Consider the following 17,960-nt stretch of genomic DNA (forward strand, 5'->3'; position numbering starts at 1 on the left):
AGCCAAGGATCAGGATGGAGATGACATTTGAGTTATCAAGTCAACTTCACATGGTTGTTGAAGGAGGCAGGAGAGCATAGTTAGATACAAGGCGGGCCCTGGAGTCCAACAAGTTCTGCCACTAACTGATCCTATGGTTTTTAGCAAGTTGCTTAGCCTCTCTGAGCTTCAGTTTCCCCATCTGTAAAATGGACACAATGGTAGTATCTACTTCAAAAAATTATGTAAGGATTCAACAAGATAATACAAGTAAAGTGACTAGCCCAGGGCCTGGCACACGGTAAGTGCTCAATAATTGTTTATTATTATAATATCATTATCATTATTGAAGTAAAGAATGGAGGAGGAAGGAATGGAAGAAGGGAAGGAAGGAAGGAAGGAAGAAAGGAAGGAAGGAAGGAAGAGAGGAAAGAAGGAAAGAAGCAAGGGAGGAAGGAGGGAAGGAAGTTAGCGAGTTAGTTCTGTGTTTATTGGATTGGGTAGGACCACTCACCGCTCTTTTCCCTTTGACAATCCATGGCCCTTGTAATTTTGATTCTGCAATGATAAAAGGAAAGAGATGTAACTGGTTTTGCATATCCACCCTGTCTCCCCAGCTCAACTTACTGCAGTTGTAAAATGCTCAAACCATCAGACTCAACACTGTACAGATCCTGAGACATGAAGGTTCAGCCTGGCCAAGTTCTCATCTCATTGGTCAACACGTGTCCAGCAACTTGGTCTTTGGAATGAACCCTCAAGTATCCAAGGGCCCACCTTGCTGTAGGCTTGCTCCCCAGACATGATCAGTACAGTGAATGTCTGGTTTTCAATGCTCCAAAGGTCCAACCATGAACCCCAGTTTGAGGGCTGATCTCAGCAGGCTCTGTGACAAGGATCTGAACCTTCTACTCTAACCTGAATGTTTGATTAGTCCCATGATCCAGGAGGGGCTGGATCAAAGGCTCAGAGCAATGTTAACTCCTTCCACCCAAAATGGACCTTTCAAATCCTCAAAGGGTGGTGGGTATTATTCTGCCCCAACCATATCGAAAACAGTTTGGCCCTCAGTCCTGGTAAGACTGATCCCTAAGGCAGGTATGAAAAAAGAAATCAAAATTGGTCCTGTGCAGGATGACCTTTGCAGTTGGGATAGACTTGCCATCTGTATTAGTTTTCTATTGCTGCATAACAAATTACCACAAACTTAGCAGCTTCAAACAGTGCACATCTATACCTCACAGTTTCTCTGGGCAGGAGCCTGGGCACAGTTTAGCTGGATCCTCTGCTCAGGTCTCACGAGGCTACAATCAAGGTCATGGCTGGGGCTAAGGTTCTCTTCCGGAGCTTGGGGTCCTCTTCCAAGATCATCCAGATTGTTGGCAGAATTCACCTACTTGGGGTTGTAGAACTGAGGTCTCTGTTTACTTGCTAGTCGTTGGCTGGGGACTGCTTTCAACTCCTAGAGGCCACTTGCAGTTCCTTTCGACGTGGCCCTCATGGGCATTCACAACATAAATGTTTGCTTTCTTCCAGGCCAGCAGGAGCCTGGCCCTCTGACTGCCAACACTGCCTCTCCAAGTCAGCTATGACGGAGTCTTATATAACGTATGCAATCATGGTAATAACTATCCCAACAACTTCACAAGCTTCCACCCACACTCAAGGGGAGGGAATTATACAAGGTTATTCCCAGCCAGGGTGGGAATCTTGGGGTCCATCTTAGAATTCTGCCTACTACACCATCCTACCCCTCAAAGAGCCAGTGGAGGGGGAGAGAGGATACTGCTTTACAAAACCGGCAGAAGTACGCCTCCACAAAACCAAGTGAAATTTTATCCCATTCGTCCATTCAAGCCCCTCCAACTCCCCCAGCACTGGTTAAGTGTCCTAATCTTTTTGGATTATGTCTTTTATACTCTCTCATGTTTTCAATTCCATTTTCCATATGTTTATCTAGTTGCTCCAGGGTCTCTGGTTGGAAAATTTTACCTTTCCTCGTGGAATCACATTGGCTCTTCTGTCAAAATTCAATTTACTGTGTAGCTGTGGGTCTCTTTCTAGACTCTATTTTGTTCTATTTACTTATTTGTCTACCCTTATGTCACTACTACACTGTCTTAATTACTGTAGCTTTCCAGTAAATCTTGAAATCAGGTAGCATAAGTCTTCTGACTTTGTTTTTTTCAAGATTGTCTTTGCAATTTGGGGTCCTTTGCACTTCAACATAAATTTTAGAATCAGCTTGCTAATTTCTACAAAAAAAAAAAAAGCATGTTGGGATTTTTATTGGGATTGTATTGAATCTATAGATAATTTTGGAAAGAAGTGACATCATAAAGTATTGTCTTCCAATCCATGCATATGGTCTATCTCTCCATTAGTTTAAGTCTTCTTTCTTTCCATAATGTTTTCTAGTTTTCAGTATGGAAGTCTCGAACGTTTTTAACTTATTCATAGGTACTGATTTTTTGATGCTATTGTAAATAGTATTTTTCAAATTTCATTTTCCAATTATTTGATGATAGTATATGGTGGTAAGCAGAATAATGCTCCCCCAAAAGATGTCATATCCTAATCCCCAGAACCTGTAAATATGTTAAAGATATAAATATGGTAAAGATGTAAATATGGTAAAGAGAAACTAAGGTTGAAGATGGAATTAAGGTTGCTAATCAACTGACTTTAAAACAGAGAGATTACCCTGGATTATCTGGGTGGGCCCACTTATCTTTTGTTGTGAGAAGGAATCAAAGAAATGCAGGTGCCATCCATCAGACATGAAACACGGGATAAGAAGTAGGTTGGGGTGAGGGCTGGGTTCTAGACTAATTCATTTCCCTTCTTTGAGTCTCATTTTCCCCACTCTTAAATTGGGGGAGTTGGCCTGTACACTCCAAAAGGGCGGGGGCTTGTCTGATTCACCTCTGTATCCCCATCAGCTAGCACTGTGCTCGGCTTGCAAAAGGCACCAATTAGCGTTTTTTGGATGGACGGGTAGGGAAGCGGGGGTAAGAGATAAATAGATCTCTAAGAGCTTTTCCAAGTCAGGAAATCAGAAATTCTGAGGTTTCCCCGGGGGTCACAGAAATTGCTGACTACGGCTTAGAATTCTCGAGTTTCGTAAATTTCCCGCCAGCAAGCCAGGTTCCGCCGACTCGCGCAGAGGCTCCGGCGGCGCGCGGCGTGCTGGCACTTGTAGTCTTTTCTCTGAATTCATCATTTTCTTCCGGAAATCCCTCCGCAAGTACCCCAAACTTCTGAATCCCTCCGTGGCTTCCATCCCTCTCTCTAAGGATGATGAAAGCGTCTGGATCGGGTGGCACGCCTACCTTCGGTCGCGACATGACACGATTCCCCAGGGCCCGATCCAAACCGCCACCGCGGCCCGCGCGAGCCTGTGCGTCCCGTTGCCAAGGCGACGGAGGGACGCCCGGATCCGCAGCTCTGATTGGATGAGCCAAGAGCACCGCTCTCGGCGCAGTACGCAGGGCCCGGAGCAACTCCAGCCGCTGTGAACTTCTGCGCGCTCTGACTGCCCACCCCCTCCTCCCCAGCCGCACGCCTTCGCAACCCTGGGGCCCACCCGGCAAGAGGCTGGCTGCCCGCTTCGGGCATCTGCTGCCCAGTGCCTCTTTGAGCTGCATTTCGCTTGACCTAAGAGCGCTGAGTCTGAAAAATTGTCAGCTTTTGGTAAATGCAATGGCACTGTTTTCTTACTTAGTCCTTCACTAAATCACCTGGTTAGTCGGTCAGTTCTGCTCTCTCCCCGTCATTCTCTCTAATTCTTAGGCACCGACTCTATGCCGAGACTCACTTCAACGCCTGCAGCAGCCTCCTGACCAGTCTACTCGTGCCCACGCTTGCCCTATCCATTCCAATTCATTTTCTGCACTGCAAAGAGCTCTTTAAAACACAAATCCAATCATGTCTCTCCTCTGCATATAAACTGAAGTGGCAACTTATTTGTCATTGCACCCTGTATTGGCTCCCTGTCTTTTCCTGCCTCACCTCCCACTGCCCTGGGATCTATACACCAACCATAGCTCTTTAGAAACTATATATTTAAAAATCTTGTTGTTTTATCGCAACAAAAATATAAGCTGTGGAGGAATAGATCTAACAAAATACACGCAAGACATTTCATTGAACAACACATTCTTATTAAGCATCTGCTCTATGTCATGTCCTGTTCTTGACTCTGAGGATACAGCAGTAAACAAAATCAACAAGCATCTGCCCTTGTGGAGTTTATATTCTCATGGAGAAAATTACAAAACATTATTGAAGGCCATTAAAGAAGGCCTGAATAAATGGAGGGGTGTACCATGTACATGGATGGGAAGAATCAATATCATACAGGTGTGTATTTTCCCAAATCCAATCAGGATTTTTGAGAGCCCTTGTCAAACCAGAGCAACAAAGTGTCGTGTGTTGGGTCCAGGAGACATTTCTCTGCCTATCAAGTCCCATTATGATGCAAGGAGCGGCAAATATCAATTAATACAATGAGGATCCTAGAAACAGACACAGGTGTGTGCATCTCAATGATGTACAATAGAGGTGGCATCATAAATCAGTGGAGAAAGGATAGAGGACTCAATAAACGACACTGAGAAACTGGCTTTCCATTGGAGTGAAAAACAGATGCCTAATGCAAGTGGATTAAAGAATAAATGTGGCAAACAAATATTTCAGACTATTAGAAATATATATGTATATATATAGTATTTTTATGATCTCATGGTTGGGAAGGACTTCTTAATATAGCACAGCTCATAAAAGAAAAAATTGATCTGTGACTCTCAAAATTTAAACTGTAATATAACAAAAGACATTGTATATTCCATTAAAAGACAAGCTACAGACTAGGAGGAAATATCTGCAACATATATGACAAAGGACTAGTACTCAAATAACTCCTACAAACCATTAGGAAAAAGACTCCCCCTCTACCTGCAAAAGAAAAAAAAGTGGACAAAAGATATGAATAGGGAACTTTCAGCAGAAGAAACTCAAATAGCCAATAAGCAATTGAGATATGTAAATCAAAACAATTATAAGATATGATTTTAAATCCATCAGTTAGACAAAAATAAAAATACATATCAATGCCAAGTGTTCGTGATCATGTTGGGAAACTTTATATGCTCCTGGTCCACTCACACTTTGGAAGGCAATTTGGCAACATCTCATAAAGTTGAAAATGCACACACTTTACAACCCATCAACTCCACTACTGGACATATATTCTATAGGCTCTCTGAATACAGCTGCACAACCTATGGACTACCTTTCATTTTGCAGCTAGTGTGCAAGGTGACAACCTTCCCTAAAGAAATTCTCACACCTGTGCGTAGGTCATATGTATAAGTATGTTCTTTGCAACATTCTTTATAATAGTGGAAAATATTAGAAATGATCTAAATGTCCACTAGTAGGATCGTGGATGAATAAAATGGGATATAGTCTAATAACAAAATCCTATACAATGATAAAAATGAATGATCCAGATCTATATCAACATGGAAATATCCCCAAAACCTATTGTTGAGTGAATAAAAGGAAGTTGTGGAATGATAAATAATTTTTAAAGGTTAAAATTTATGTTAATTATAAACACACGTACAAAATTATATTCTATATATTTAAGGGTATATGGATATTAAAAGTTTAAAAACATGGACCGGAAAGATACACACCAAATTCATGATAGTAGTTGCCTCTGGGGACAGAGTGAGGGAAAAGGGGAGAGGAGAGGGAAGTTTGACTGCTTCAAGTTTATTTGGAATGTTTTGTTTTATTTAAACAACACAGTTGAAGCAAATAGGTCCAAGTATTCTTATCTGGATTTTTTTGTTTTTTGTTTTTTTCTAAGTGAAAACAACACACGCCATAGCAATAAAAAAAAAATCAGTACTATGATAAAGGCAGTTTAGGATGCTTTGGGAATCTGTAACAGTAGGGTCTAACCAACTCTAATTGGGGTGAGCAAAGACTTCCAGGAGGAAATGGGAGTTAGTCTGGTAAAGGGGATGGGAAGAGCATTCCAGGCAGAGGGAATGGCATGTGAAAAATTGGAAGTCAGAGAGTGAAGCATGTTTGACCAGGAAGGAGTGGAGCAGGGGGCAGAGATGGGGCTGCCAAACCTGTATGTTTCTGTTTGTTTCCTTTTTTACAGATGTGGAAACACAGCCCTAGTGAGGGGAATAGAACCCAGGCCTCCTAACTCCCTGTCAATTGCTCCATGATAATAATAATGCCAATGATAATAATAATGGTGTTGTACTCTGTGCCAGTCTCTCTGCTAGGTACTTGAAATATTTCCTCTCATTTCATCTCACTACAGACCTATAGGGGTAGGTCATTTTTACAGATGATGAAACTGAGACCCATAGAAGTTAAGAAATTTGCTCAAGGTCACAGTGGCAGAAGCCAGATCCCACAAGGCCTGTGTGCTATCCTGAGCAGGCTGGACTTTTCCTTAAGGGCATTGGTGAGTGTATTAGGTTCCTATTGCTGCTGTAATTACCACAAACTGAGTGACTTAGAACAACACAAATGTATCAGCTGGCAGTTCTTCAGGTCAGAAGTCTGAAATGGGTCTCACTAGGCTAAAATTAAGGTGTCAACAGGGCTGAGTTCCTTCTGGAGGCTCTAGCAGAGAATCTGTTTCTTTGCTTTTCCACCTGCATTGCTTGGCTCATGGCCCCCGCAACCAAGTAGAGTGCAAGGACTGTAATAATTGCCCCTTTATGGATGAGGAAACAGATCCAGGTCATCTGCCCAGGTACACAGAGCTGCTAAGGCAGAGCCCTGATGAGGAACTAGTCTTCAGGCTCATTTATCAGTATTTCTTTATGCCATCTACGGGATGGGGCATTCTGGGAAACTCAAGTGAGATGTCAGCACATCTTTGGTGCAATTTTTCGTGTATAACTTGGTGCCCAATAAACATTTGTTGAGTGGATGAATAACCCTGCTCTCACTTTGGTGGCACAGACAGTGATTTTCAAGGCAGGAAAACTGGGAATCATCCTAGAATTCCTTCTTTCCCCCACATCCAATCTATCTGCAAGTCTTGTCAGCTACGCTGCCAAAACATTAATATATGCTGAGTCCGTCCCCTTCTTTCCAGCTTCTCCGTTCCTGCTCTGTGCCAGGGCCCCTTCATCTCTCACCTGGGCCACCGTGGTAACCTCCTCACCGGCCTCCCTGCTTTGCCTCTCTAATCCATACTCCAGGTGGGGGCCAAAGTGATTGACCTCAGATGTAAATCAGATGACATGGGATCCCTGGTTGAATTTTCCCATTGGCTTTCCATCATACAGAGAAGGAAACCCTAAACCCCCAATCGTGGCCAGATATGGTCCTGCACGCTTGTCCCCACTCTTCTCTTTAGCCTCATTCCTACCACCTCCCCTTGGCTCCCTCCACTGGCTCTTCCCAAAGGCCAAACTTTCTCACCCAGGGCCTTTGCCCATGCTGTTCCTTCTGCTGGAAAGCTCTCCACTCTTTAAAGAGCTGGGTCTTTCTTATAGTTCAGGTCTCAGCTCAAATTTCACCTATTTAGAGAGGTTCTTCCTGCCTTTCCTTTTGTTTTCTTCTGAGAAAATCATGACTGTTTGTAAATGCTTTATTTGTCTAGGTACTTATTTTGTTTGTCTTCTCTCCTAGACCTGAGATGTCCAATACGAACCTACCAGCCACGTATGGCTGTTAAGCGTTTGATACACAACTAGTCTGAGTTGAGATGTGCCTGAAGTGTAAAACGCGCACTGGATTTTAAAGTCTTAATACAATAAAAAGGATGTAAGATATGTCTTTAATAATTTTTAAATAATGGCTACATGTTGAAATGATAATATTTTTGATATATTGAGTTAAATAAAAACATTTTTAACAACCTGTTTCTACTTTTTTAATGTGGCTACTAGAAAATTTAAAATTACACACATGTGGCTCACATTATATTTCTACTGGGCAGTGCTGGTCTAGAGTGTTAGTCAATGAAGGGAGGAACCATCTCCGCCTTATCCACCTGTGTCCTAGTACCTACTATATAGTAGGTGCTTAGTAAGTGTTTACCGAATAATTTGGTTTTTGTGAGAACCCTGGGCACAGAGAGAGCTGAGTCAGACAGCCCCATGTACGCTGTGAATTTGAGGAAGAAAGAAAGACGAACAGTTTTATTTTTCTCCAGTCACTGCATTTCAAACAGATTCTGTTGACTTTCCGTCCTGCTCTGGCCGCCGTCCCCCCGGAGTCACCTGCTACCGTAGATGAAGGCGGGCCAGGTGATGGATGGAGGAGCAGAGCTGGTGCAGCGGCTTCTGTTTCAGTCCCAGTGGAGGTGTCTGGTCTCAATTATTTCACATTCTTCACTTTTGGTCCCAGTAGCCAGAAAGGACTCACTTGAACACACTGAGACACACAGGATAGCTGGGACCCCAAGGGGACTTGCCCAGGGTCACCGAGAAGGTCAGAGGTGAAGAGGGCCTGGAACCTTCGTCTCCAGACTCACCTTCCAGGACTCTTGCCTCTAACTACATCCTGTTGTAGTCTCCTTTACTCAAGGGACCCAGGTGACTGTAACCCTCCCTCACCTCTCTCTCTTCACATTCACCTCGGATTTCTTGGGGCCCCTAAAGGCAGTTATGCCTGGTCCCAGCAGAGCTGACCCAGGTGGCACCAAAGTGGACAGGAGGAAGGGATGGGAGGATGGATGGATGGATGGATGGATGGCCGGACAGACCGGTGGGGGATGGGAGGACAGACGGTTGCATGAGTAGGAAGGAGGATGGTTGGCTAGTAGGATGCCTGCATGGGGGGCGGGGCAGGAGAGGGAAGGTACAGAAGGAAGGAATTACCCACTTTTCTCGTCTCAAATAGAATATGAAAATCAGAGGACCCATAGCGATCAAAGTCCAACCCCCATCACGTTTCTGCTGGAAAACCGAGGCCAAGGGAGCTGGGTGCTTTGCCCCAGGGCCCGCAGGGAGGTCCAGGCAGCGCCGGAACTGGGATCGGAGTCTCTGAGCCCTCGACTGGGGTCTCTTTCCGTCCCCCACCCCCACCCCGCCCGCGCCTGACAGTGCCAGGGCGGGGGGAGCGCCCCCGCCCCCACCTCCGGAGGTGGCGGCCCCACGCGGCCCCAACAAGCTGCCGTTGTCCCGCGGGCCCCGGGCCCGGCACACTGGGGCTTTGTCCAGCCCCCCGCCGCGACCCACGAAGGGGGGGGCCCACATGACCGAGGGGGTAGGAGGAGCCTGCGGCGGCGGTGGCGGCGGCGGCGGCAGCGGCGGCTTCACCATCGTTTCCCTCCCAGGCCGGGGGTCGGCGGGCGGTGGCGGCGGCGGCCGGGCCGGGCTGGGCGCGGCCGCGGACGCCGGGCCCCCTGCTCCCCGCCAGGCTGCAGGCGCCCGGCTTGGGCCATCAGGGCAGCTGTGACCCGAGCGCTCTCCGGGCGGCGAGCTGGGGGTGCGCCCGGACTCCCGCCCCCGGGATCATGGGGAATGGCATGACCAAGGTAGGGGGGCGGGGATCGCGCAGCCCCCAACCCCGGCTCCGCCCGGGTCGCTCTGCCCGCCTCTGACCTTCTGGCTCTCGCTGAGTCTGTGTGTCTGTATCTCTCTGTGTGTCTCTTCGGGGCTGTCTCTCTCTGACTCCATATCTCTCTGTCTCTGTTCGTGTCTCTGTCTCTCTCTCTGGTCTCTGTCTCCGGGTGTCTCTCTGTCTCTGCCTGTTTCTGTCACTCTGTATGTCTTGCTGTGTCTTCCTGTGCCTCTCTGGCACTCCAGACTCTCTCTCTCCCAGTCCCTTTCTCTGTCTCCATATGTCTCTGTCTCCCTGTCTCTGACTCCTTGGACTCTCTTTGCTGCTGTTCCTCCATCCTTTCCCCCTCTCCCTGCCTTCCCACTCCTTCCTCCTCTGAATTCCCTGCCACCCACTCTGGCCCATCCACTTCTCCCCGTGCCCCCTCCTCTGTGCCCCTCCTACCTTCTACCCCTAGGTCTCTCTGCCCTCCCTCTGCTTTCCTCTCACCCCTACCCAAGCTGGCCTCCCTTGGTGCCCGCCTCCTGCCCTCACCATACCCCTCTCACAGAGAGTCCAGGCCCAGGAGAGGGAGGAGATGGCTCCCTGACTCCTGAGGTCCAGACACCCTTCATGGGACAGAGAGGGGCTGTGGGACCCCAGTTACGAGTGGGAATGGTGTGCAGCCCCCACCCCGCTGACCCGGCCTGTCTTTCCTGTAGGTTCTTCCCGGACTCTACCTCGGAAACTTCATTGGTGAGCACTGCCCACTCTGTCCCAAGGCCATGGCACTCTGCCTGTCCCAGGCCTGTGTTGACCATTCACACTCTGGCCCACACACCTTGGACGCGCTCAGGAATGGGGCTGGGAGCAGGGGATCGATGCCAGGCTGGGAGGGGTAGAGAGCTCATGAGGACTATGGGGTACGTGGGCGGGGCAGTGTCCCCAGGGCAAAGGGCTCAGATTGCTGGACGCTGGGCAAGTCTGCAGCTGCTCTGAGCCTCAGCGTCTCCCTCAGCACAAGGCCCCGGTTTCTTAGGATTCTTCTGGCCCTGAGGTTCTGGACTGAGGTCTGTTTGGAGGTGTTGCTTCTAGCTGGGAAGCTGGGAACCCGTCCCCCCACAACCTCCTCCTCAGAGGTAGAAGTTTCTACCTCGGAAACTTCATTGGTGAGCACTGCCCGCTCTGTCCCAAGGCCATGGCACTCTGCCTGTTGCCGGCCTGTGCTAGGAGACAGACTGGTCTGGGGCTTGGGAGACCCAAGGTGGGAAAAGTCACTTCCGCCCTCTGAGTCAAAGAAAGCTTCAGAGAGGGAGGGGCATCTGAACTGGAGCGGGGCCTTCCCCATCCTCCCCCTTCCCCACTGGGCTTCAGTACTCCACTGGCATAAACCCCGGCCCTTCCTCCCTGGGAGCCGCCTCAGCAGTTTGTGCCACTTGATTTCTCAGTATTTGGCTCGGTAAGGTCTGAATCCTCTTTAAGTATGAAGCCCCGTGAGGGCAGGGGCCATGAAGTTGACCCCATACCTCTGTGCCAGCCAAGGCTGCTCATAGTAAGTGAATGTGCTGCTCACATTCACTCAGTGAATGTGTTGAATGAGGAAGTGGATGTATGGAGTTGGAGAGTGTGTGTGTTATCTACCCTGATTGTGAAAGTTCTGCAGACACTGGAGATCCAGCCCCTAGAGATGACCACTGATAGCAGTGTGGGGTATACCTTTGGGTCATCTTCCACAGATCTTTGTAGATACAGATATGATATTTAAAACAAAAATGGACACCTATTCTGTATGCTCTTCTGTAACCTGTGTTTCCCATTTAATAATATATTGTGACATCCTTGCACGTGAGCACATAGGGTACACTTTAGTGGCTGTACAATATTCAAGTACGAATATACCATTATTTATCCAATCCCCTTATGATGGACATTTAGGGTGTTCCCATTTTTAACTATTTCTAATGTGTTTACTGTTATAGGCAGCACTGCAGAGAACATCGTCCACTACACACAGCTTTGTGTGTGAGCAAACCCTTCTGTAGACAAGATTCCTAGAAGTAGAATTGCTGGGTCAAGGATATGGCAGGAAAGGGTGTTTGCGATGGAACAAACAGCATGGGCAAGGCCGGGGAGATGCTGGGCTGTTCCTTGTGGGTGACCCAGTGGCAAGACTGACACCTAGGGGTGTGGCAAGACCCATCATGCCAGGAGCAGGAGGTGGCGATGGAGCAGGGAGCTGGCAGAGAGTGGGCCAAGGTGGAGAGGGAGAGGTGAGGAGGCGAGCTGGGCAGCAAGCTCCCGCCTCACTTGGCCATCAGGAACACATAAGTCACACCTGCCAGACTGGCTCAAGCCTCCTGTTTCTTTCAGATGCCAAAGACCCGGATCAGCTGGGCCGGAATAAGATCACACACATCATCTCCATCCACGAGTCACCCCAGCCTCTGCTGCAGGTACTCCTTACCCCCACCCAGGGCTGCGCATAGATGGGGAGGGGACTTCAGACCCCCACAGCACCCATTTATCAAGTACCTACCATGTGCCAGGTCCTATGCTGCCTTCCTAACCCATGCTAACACATTTGGTTAAAAACTGGCCTCTTTTACATTAGCATCCCTATTTGGTCCCTGTTTGGCAACTGAGACCCAGAGAGGTAAAGTAACTTGCCTAAGGTCACACATCCAGGAAGCTAAGGAACTGGAATGTTAACACAGGCCATCTGGCCCCAGAGGCCTCACACTGAACCACAAAAAGGCCCCCACAAGGGCTTCCCATTGCCCAACTGAATAGAGGACTCCAAATGGATGGTTCTGGGCCCTGTGTCTTGCTGTGTGACCTGGGGCCATAACTTCATTTCTCTGGGCCTCTGATCTATCTGCCTCCAGAGGGGCAGTCCCCAGGGGGCTATTGTGAGGATGCAAAGGGGCTTCGGGTGGGGAAGATGCTTTGCACACTGTAAAGCATGGCCCCTGCTGGAATGGTTGGTGCTGGTCCTGGAAAAGAGGGGCTGAGGGTGTTCTGACTCAGAGGAGGAAAGTAGGAAATCCAGACCACACGTGCTGGGGTCATGATGCCCAAGTTCACATCTTTACCACTTTGTCTGTAACCTTGGGCACAGGACTTCATCTCTCTGAGCCTCAGTTGCCTGATTTGTAAAGGGGAATTTTATAACAGTACCTACCTCACTGAGCTGTTGAGAGTCACATAATAAGCGCTCAATAAATTACAGCTGATATAATAACAAAGTTAATCATATTCTTATCCCTTACACAGAGCCCCTTCCTCCTTATCTGTTAGAGTCTGTGTCACCCACTGAAGGGAAAGGACTGTGGGAGGGGCTCTGGAGATCTGAGATCCAGACCAGGTTCTGTCACAGATTTGCTCTGTGACCTTGGGCAGGGTCCTTCCCCTCTCTGGGCCTTAGTTTCCCCATGTGTCAGATTTGAGGGTCTCTATGAGCAACCTCCAATAATCTGTGATTTTCAATGTCATTCAAAGAAGAAATTTTCAGATCAATGGAGTCTGATTTTGTTTCACAGGGCAGGCTTGTTTTGGAGAATTTGGAGTATGCAGTCACTAGATTGCATGGGGAAGGTTGTCAAGTTATGAAGATATTTACTAAGAAATGACTGCTTGCAAAATAAGTCCCTGCTCCGCAGGCCTGCCCTCTTCTCATGAGCGCTCTCCCTCCCCATCCATCGGTGAATTTACCAGTCAGTTTGATAATGCCATGCAAAGCCAAGGCCAAATGCGTTGCAAAGTGAAATTGCAAACCTTGCAAAAAATCCAGGATTGTGTGACCTTGGGGAGTGACTTAGAGAGACGCTGGAGTCTCACACAAAGCCATTAACAAATGAGGACCTGGCCGGGGGTCCCTTAGCTACTGACTGGTGGGACACTGGAAAAGAGCCATTTGAGTATCCAAGAGAGGTCCCTGAGACAAGTGATTCTTGGAACGTGGGCAGAAATCATCTTGATAATCTTGAGTGATGGTTAAGCATATAGTGAAGGATGTTGTAGCAAATTTGTTGGAGAAATTACTGACAATTCATTCCTTGATTATTTTAATAATTAACACATGGTTTTATAACCACAATTCATAAACTCTAAACTTATGTTCATAGTTTTTGTTTCTTTTCAAGATAATAAAAGCTGCTTTGCCCTTCTTAAAGTGTAATTTTGTAATCCTCATTTGGAGGGGAGTCACTTTAAGTGGCCCTTTCCTGGCTATTAAATAAAGAGTCCCTGGATCCTTTTTATCAAGTCCTCATGCCCAAGTCACCTATGGGGTCAGGATACCATCCTCTCAAAAGGTTCTGGAACCACAGATGGTCAGAGCTGGGAGACCCTGAGAGATGGTGTCTACCATCTTTGGCCCAGAGAAGGGGAGGAACTGGCCTGGGGTCACAAGGTGATTGGGCAGCCCAGCTTGGATAAGGGGGTGCAGGCAAGGGCCCTCCACTGCCCGTGTGTGTTTTGTATTTGCAGGACATAACCTACCTTCGTATCCCAGTGGCCGACACCCCTGAGGTACCCATGTAAGTTCCCCTGGATGGACTGACAGATGGACAGACAGCTACTTCCTGTGATGGCAGTAGGGGGGTGGGAGGTGGTCTGAGGAAGGACAGAAGGGACTCAGCCCAGAAAGCTGTCCTGGGACCCTAGCACAGGTGGTCACCCCGACCCAGGTTTGACTGGGTCTCAGCCATGCCCTTGCCTATGCCCGGGGCCAAAACTCTTAACCTCCCTGAGCTCAGGCTCTTCAGCTATGCAATGCAGAAAGTACCCTGTCTCTCAGGATCAGATGCGCCAACGGATTGGAAAGAGTCAGGCTCAGCCTGTTCCTGGCCTTCGAGTTAAGACATCTGGGTTCTGGCCAGGCTTTGCCATTTGCTTTCTGTGTGACCTTGGACAAATCACTTCCCCTCTCTGAGAGGAAAAATAGGGGTGCGATCAGCATCAAGGAGGCTTTCGAAGATCAGATAGCACAGATTGGGGATCTAGGACAGGGCATGGAGCGTAATGGGGGCTCAGAAAGCGGGATTTTTGTTCATGTTATTAGCAGCCTCCCAGCCTGGGAGGGACCCGGACAAGACACTGCTGCCCCTTAGGAATCTTGCTCCCGACCCCATGCTGACCATCATTGTCCTCAGGTGCTCTGATTGCAGACCCCAGAGGAGTGGGACTCCTGTGTCTCCTCCCTCCCATTTCCTTGAAAGGTCAAGATAAACCCTCCATGAAAATAGAATCCACAGGACCCACTGGAGAGGTGCCCCTGCCTCTGTGTGGGATTTGCTATTATTGGCCTCTCTCACTGCCTGAAACACCCCCATTATTGCTTTACACACACCTCCACCTCGTAGGACAGTATTGGTGCCTACTCACCGCACGTGCTGGCTGACCCGAGGACCCCAGGCTCTTTGTCTCTTGAAATCCCATAAATGGGGAGGGGGACAACTCCTAGGAGACCTGCCCCCCAGTGCTGCCTACTCTGTTGCTTTCTTCTCTAGCAAGAAGCACTTCAAAGAATGTATCAACTTCATCCACTGTTGCCGCCTCAATGGGGGGAACTGCCTTGTGCACTGGTGAGTTAAGAGGGGGCTGGGGGTAGAGGAAGTAAGTGGCCGTCCTCCATCCCGAACACACACTCATCCTATGGGGAAGAGGAACCTGTGACAGATCTTCTCCAGCCCATCACAGTGCCTGACGGTCCACCATTCGTCTGATAGAGGCCGACTGGGGGCTCAAATCAGGGCCCTATCCCTTACCAGCTGTGTGGCCATGGCCATGGCTGTTTCTCCCCGAGACTCCACTTCTGCATCTGTAAAATGGGGAGAATGCTGACCTGCCAGGCTATTGGGAGGACTAGGTGAGGTCATGCAGGTAGACCAGCACCCTCTAATAGTTCTAGCTCCCTCTCCTCCCCTCTAGGCCTTTGAGGTGATAGTACAAGGCAATGGGGAACCCCAGGCTGGGAGACAGGACCCCTGACTCTTCCCAGGGGCCCCTGGCCCAGCTGATATCATTCATTCCGTAACTTCTCACTGAGCACCTGCGCTATGCTGGGCTCAGGCTGGCTGTGCTGGAGTCCCAGCCATACACCCAGCTCCCTCCAGCCTTGTCTCTTACCCACTCTCCCTCCTTCCCCTGCTCCAGCTGCTCTGGCCATCTCCCTGTTCTTCACATCCACCAGCCTCCCACACACTGCCCAGAACATTCTTTACTAATCCTTCCCCATCTTTCAGGACTCAGCTTGATGTCACTTCCTTGAGAACCCCTTCTCTCATCCTCCCCATCCCTGCCCCCCTGCCACTAGCTTAATACCTCCTCCTATACCATCTCCTAGACCCGGACTCATCTTTGAAGCAGTTACCACCACCTGAAATTGTTTCCCTGGTTAGTGTCTATCTCCCCCAACCACACTGTAAGCCCCAGGACGCCAGAGACCATGTCTGTTTTATTCCCCTCTCTATCCCCAGTGTCTGAAAAATAACAGACAATCAAGAAATGTTTGTTGAATGAATGAATGATATGATGTTTCACTCAGGCCTGTAATGTGGGAGAATGCCTGGGGGATTCTCCAGGCAGAGGGAACAGCATGGGTAAAGGCCTGGAGTGGAAGACAGGTCCCGGCAGGCTCCTTGTGGTTGGCGCTCAGGAGGCAAGGGCGGGAGAGCTGAGGTGGGGACCGGGTGCCTGGGTGGCACCGAGGAGATTGGGCCTCATCCGAAGCCTGGGGGTGGGGGCATCCCAGCTTTGCAGGCATCTCCCGCAGCACCACCATCGTGACGGCATATGTGATGACCGTGACGGGGCTCGGCTGGCGGGACGTGCTTGAAGCCATTAAGGCCACTCGGCCCATCGCCAACCCCAACCCAGGCTTTAGGCAACAGCTTGAAGAGTTTGGCTGGGGCAGCTCCCGGAAGGTAGGGGCTGGGGCTGGGGTAGGGGTGGGGTGGGAAACTCTTCCTCCCACTTGAGCTTAGCACCGACTGGAAAGAATTCAGCCTGTGCTTCACACTTGACAGAAGATTTTTCTGTGGTCTCAAACTCATGGCCCTTGAGCTAATCTAGCCCCTAGGTGTAGTTTGTTTGGCCAGCCAGGTGTTTTCTTTTTTAATTTAGAATTTGAATGCTTTTGGGGCCGGACTATGGACCCTTCAATTTGACCAGGTCCCAGCACTGCCTGCTCTACGCGCCTAGAACCTGAAGGCATTTGAGAGTTTGGCCCCTTGGGGGAGACTGTGCCTCCCCCACTCCACCCCCCCCCCCAGCCCCCGAGTCCTTGATGAGGCCAAAGCAGTTCCTTTTCTTTTTTTAAAGATTTTATTTATTTATTTTTCCCCCCAAAGCCCCAGTAGATAGTTGTATGTCATAGTTGCACATCCTTCTAGTTGCTGTATGTGGGACGCAGCCTCAGCATGGCCCGAGAAGCAGTGCGTCGGTGCGCGCCCGGGATCCGAACCCAGGCTGCCAGCAGCGGAGCGCGCGCACCTAACCGCTAAGCCACGGGGCCGGCCCTAGCAGTTCCTTTTCTTATGCCCACTGGGCAGATGGCACAGGGAAATGTCAGGAACTGAGGCCTCCCTGGGAAAAAGGGATGAGAGACAGAGAGAGGGAGAAGCAACAAGTTCAGGAAGGCTCTCATCAGGTGGCAGGCTGGTACCCAGAGGCTTGTCTGCAGGGCTGCGTTAGGCAGGAGGCAGGCGAGGAAGATGCTCTGCCTGAGTGGAGTTGCTGCAGGGGGGAGGGGCTCATGTGGTCCCCACTGTGCAGGTGAGGGGTGAGTTGAGCAGGTCTGGAAGATGGAGCATCAAATGAGAAGGGGGTTCAGGGAGAGGGAAGGGACTCATAGAGGGGGAGGGGGGCTCAATGGGGGGGATGGAAACTCAGAAGGGAGGCTAAGAGGATGCTCGGGAAGGGAAGGGGCTTAGCGAGGTGTGGGAAGCTCACAGCCGCGCGGAGGCTGTGAGGATTGGGACGGGACCGGGCCGGCGGCCTGGCACGGACCCCGCCCCCTCTTACATCCCCACCCCAGCTTCGCCGGCAGCTGGAGGAGCGCTTCGGGGAGAGCCCTTTCCGCGACGAGGAGGAGGTGCGCGCGCTGCTGCCGCTGTGCAAACGCTGCCGGCAGGGCTCTGTCACCTCGGCCGCCTCCCCCGCGCCGCACTCCTCGGCCTCCGAGGGAACCCTGCAGCGCCTGGTGCCACGGACGCCCCGGGAAGCCCACCGGCCGCTGCCGCTGCTGGCGCGCGTCAAGCAGACTTTCTCTTGCCTCCCGCGGTGTCTGTCCCGCAAAGGCGGCAAGTGAGGATCCCGCCCCGCTGTGGCACCCCTCTTCCTCCCGACTGGTCCCCTCTGGGGGCTGTCTGGGGCTCCCACGGCCTCCAGGACCGGCCCAGAGCCTGGGGAGCCCCGCGGCGGCCCGATCCCTGACCCCGCCCCCA

The 17,960-nt window shown here is 49.9% G+C and overlaps 2 protein-coding genes across 3 annotated transcripts in view; one reads left to right on the top strand and one right to left on the bottom strand.

The window, feature by feature from the left end:
• The window catches only part of TTLL9 (tubulin tyrosine ligase like 9), a 47,631-nt gene extending 44,005 nt beyond the window's left edge, over positions 1 to 3,626 (bottom strand). Inside the window, exons 1-2 of the mRNA XM_087444918.1 lie at positions 3,566 to 3,626; positions 3,312 to 3,426 (exon numbers count right to left, since the gene is read on the bottom strand). Of these exons, the coding sequence (XP_087301044.1) occupies positions 3,312 to 3,426; positions 3,566 to 3,626 (176 nt within the window). The remainder of the gene's footprint in view (positions 1 to 3,311; positions 3,427 to 3,565) is intronic.
• Positions 3,627 to 9,129: 5,503 nt separating this feature from the next.
• On the top strand, positions 9,130 to 17,960 carry DUSP15 (dual specificity phosphatase 15). 2 transcript variants are annotated; one of them, XM_004442491.3, is made up of 7 exons: positions 9,130 to 9,508; positions 10,236 to 10,269; positions 11,884 to 11,966; positions 14,002 to 14,051; positions 15,024 to 15,098; positions 16,268 to 16,439; positions 17,552 to 17,960. In XM_004442491.3, exons 1-7 carry the CDS (start codon positions 9,488 to 9,490, stop codon positions 17,822 to 17,824), a joined length of 708 nt encoding a protein of 235 aa, XP_004442548.1. In that variant the 5' UTR covers positions 9,130 to 9,487; the 3' UTR covers positions 17,825 to 17,960. The 2 variants fall into 2 exon arrangements, with proteins under 2 accessions (XP_004442548.1, XP_014652319.1); XM_014796833.2 differs by lacking the exons at positions 9,130 to 9,508; positions 10,236 to 10,269 and adding an exon at positions 10,668 to 10,682.

Source organism: Ceratotherium simum, chromosome 21 (genome assembly GCF_057802395.1).
Source record: "Ceratotherium simum simum isolate JZ-2026a chromosome 21, ASM5780239v1, whole genome shotgun sequence".
Lineage (NCBI taxonomy): Eukaryota > Metazoa > Chordata > Mammalia > Perissodactyla > Rhinocerotidae > Ceratotherium > Ceratotherium simum.

Bases quoted from the DNA above. Each gene is read 5' to 3' on its own strand.
- DUSP15 (XM_004442491.3), top strand. From the start codon at position 9,488: ATGGGGAATGGCATGACCAAG. The intron at 14,052-15,023 runs GTAAGTTCCCCT...TTTCTTCTCTAG, and splicing joins GACACCCCTGAGGTACCCAT to CAAGAAGCACTTCAAAGAAT. The intron at 15,099-16,267 runs GTGAGTTAAGAG...GGGGCATCCCAG, and splicing joins GGGAACTGCCTTGTGCACTG to CTTTGCAGGCATCTCCCGCA.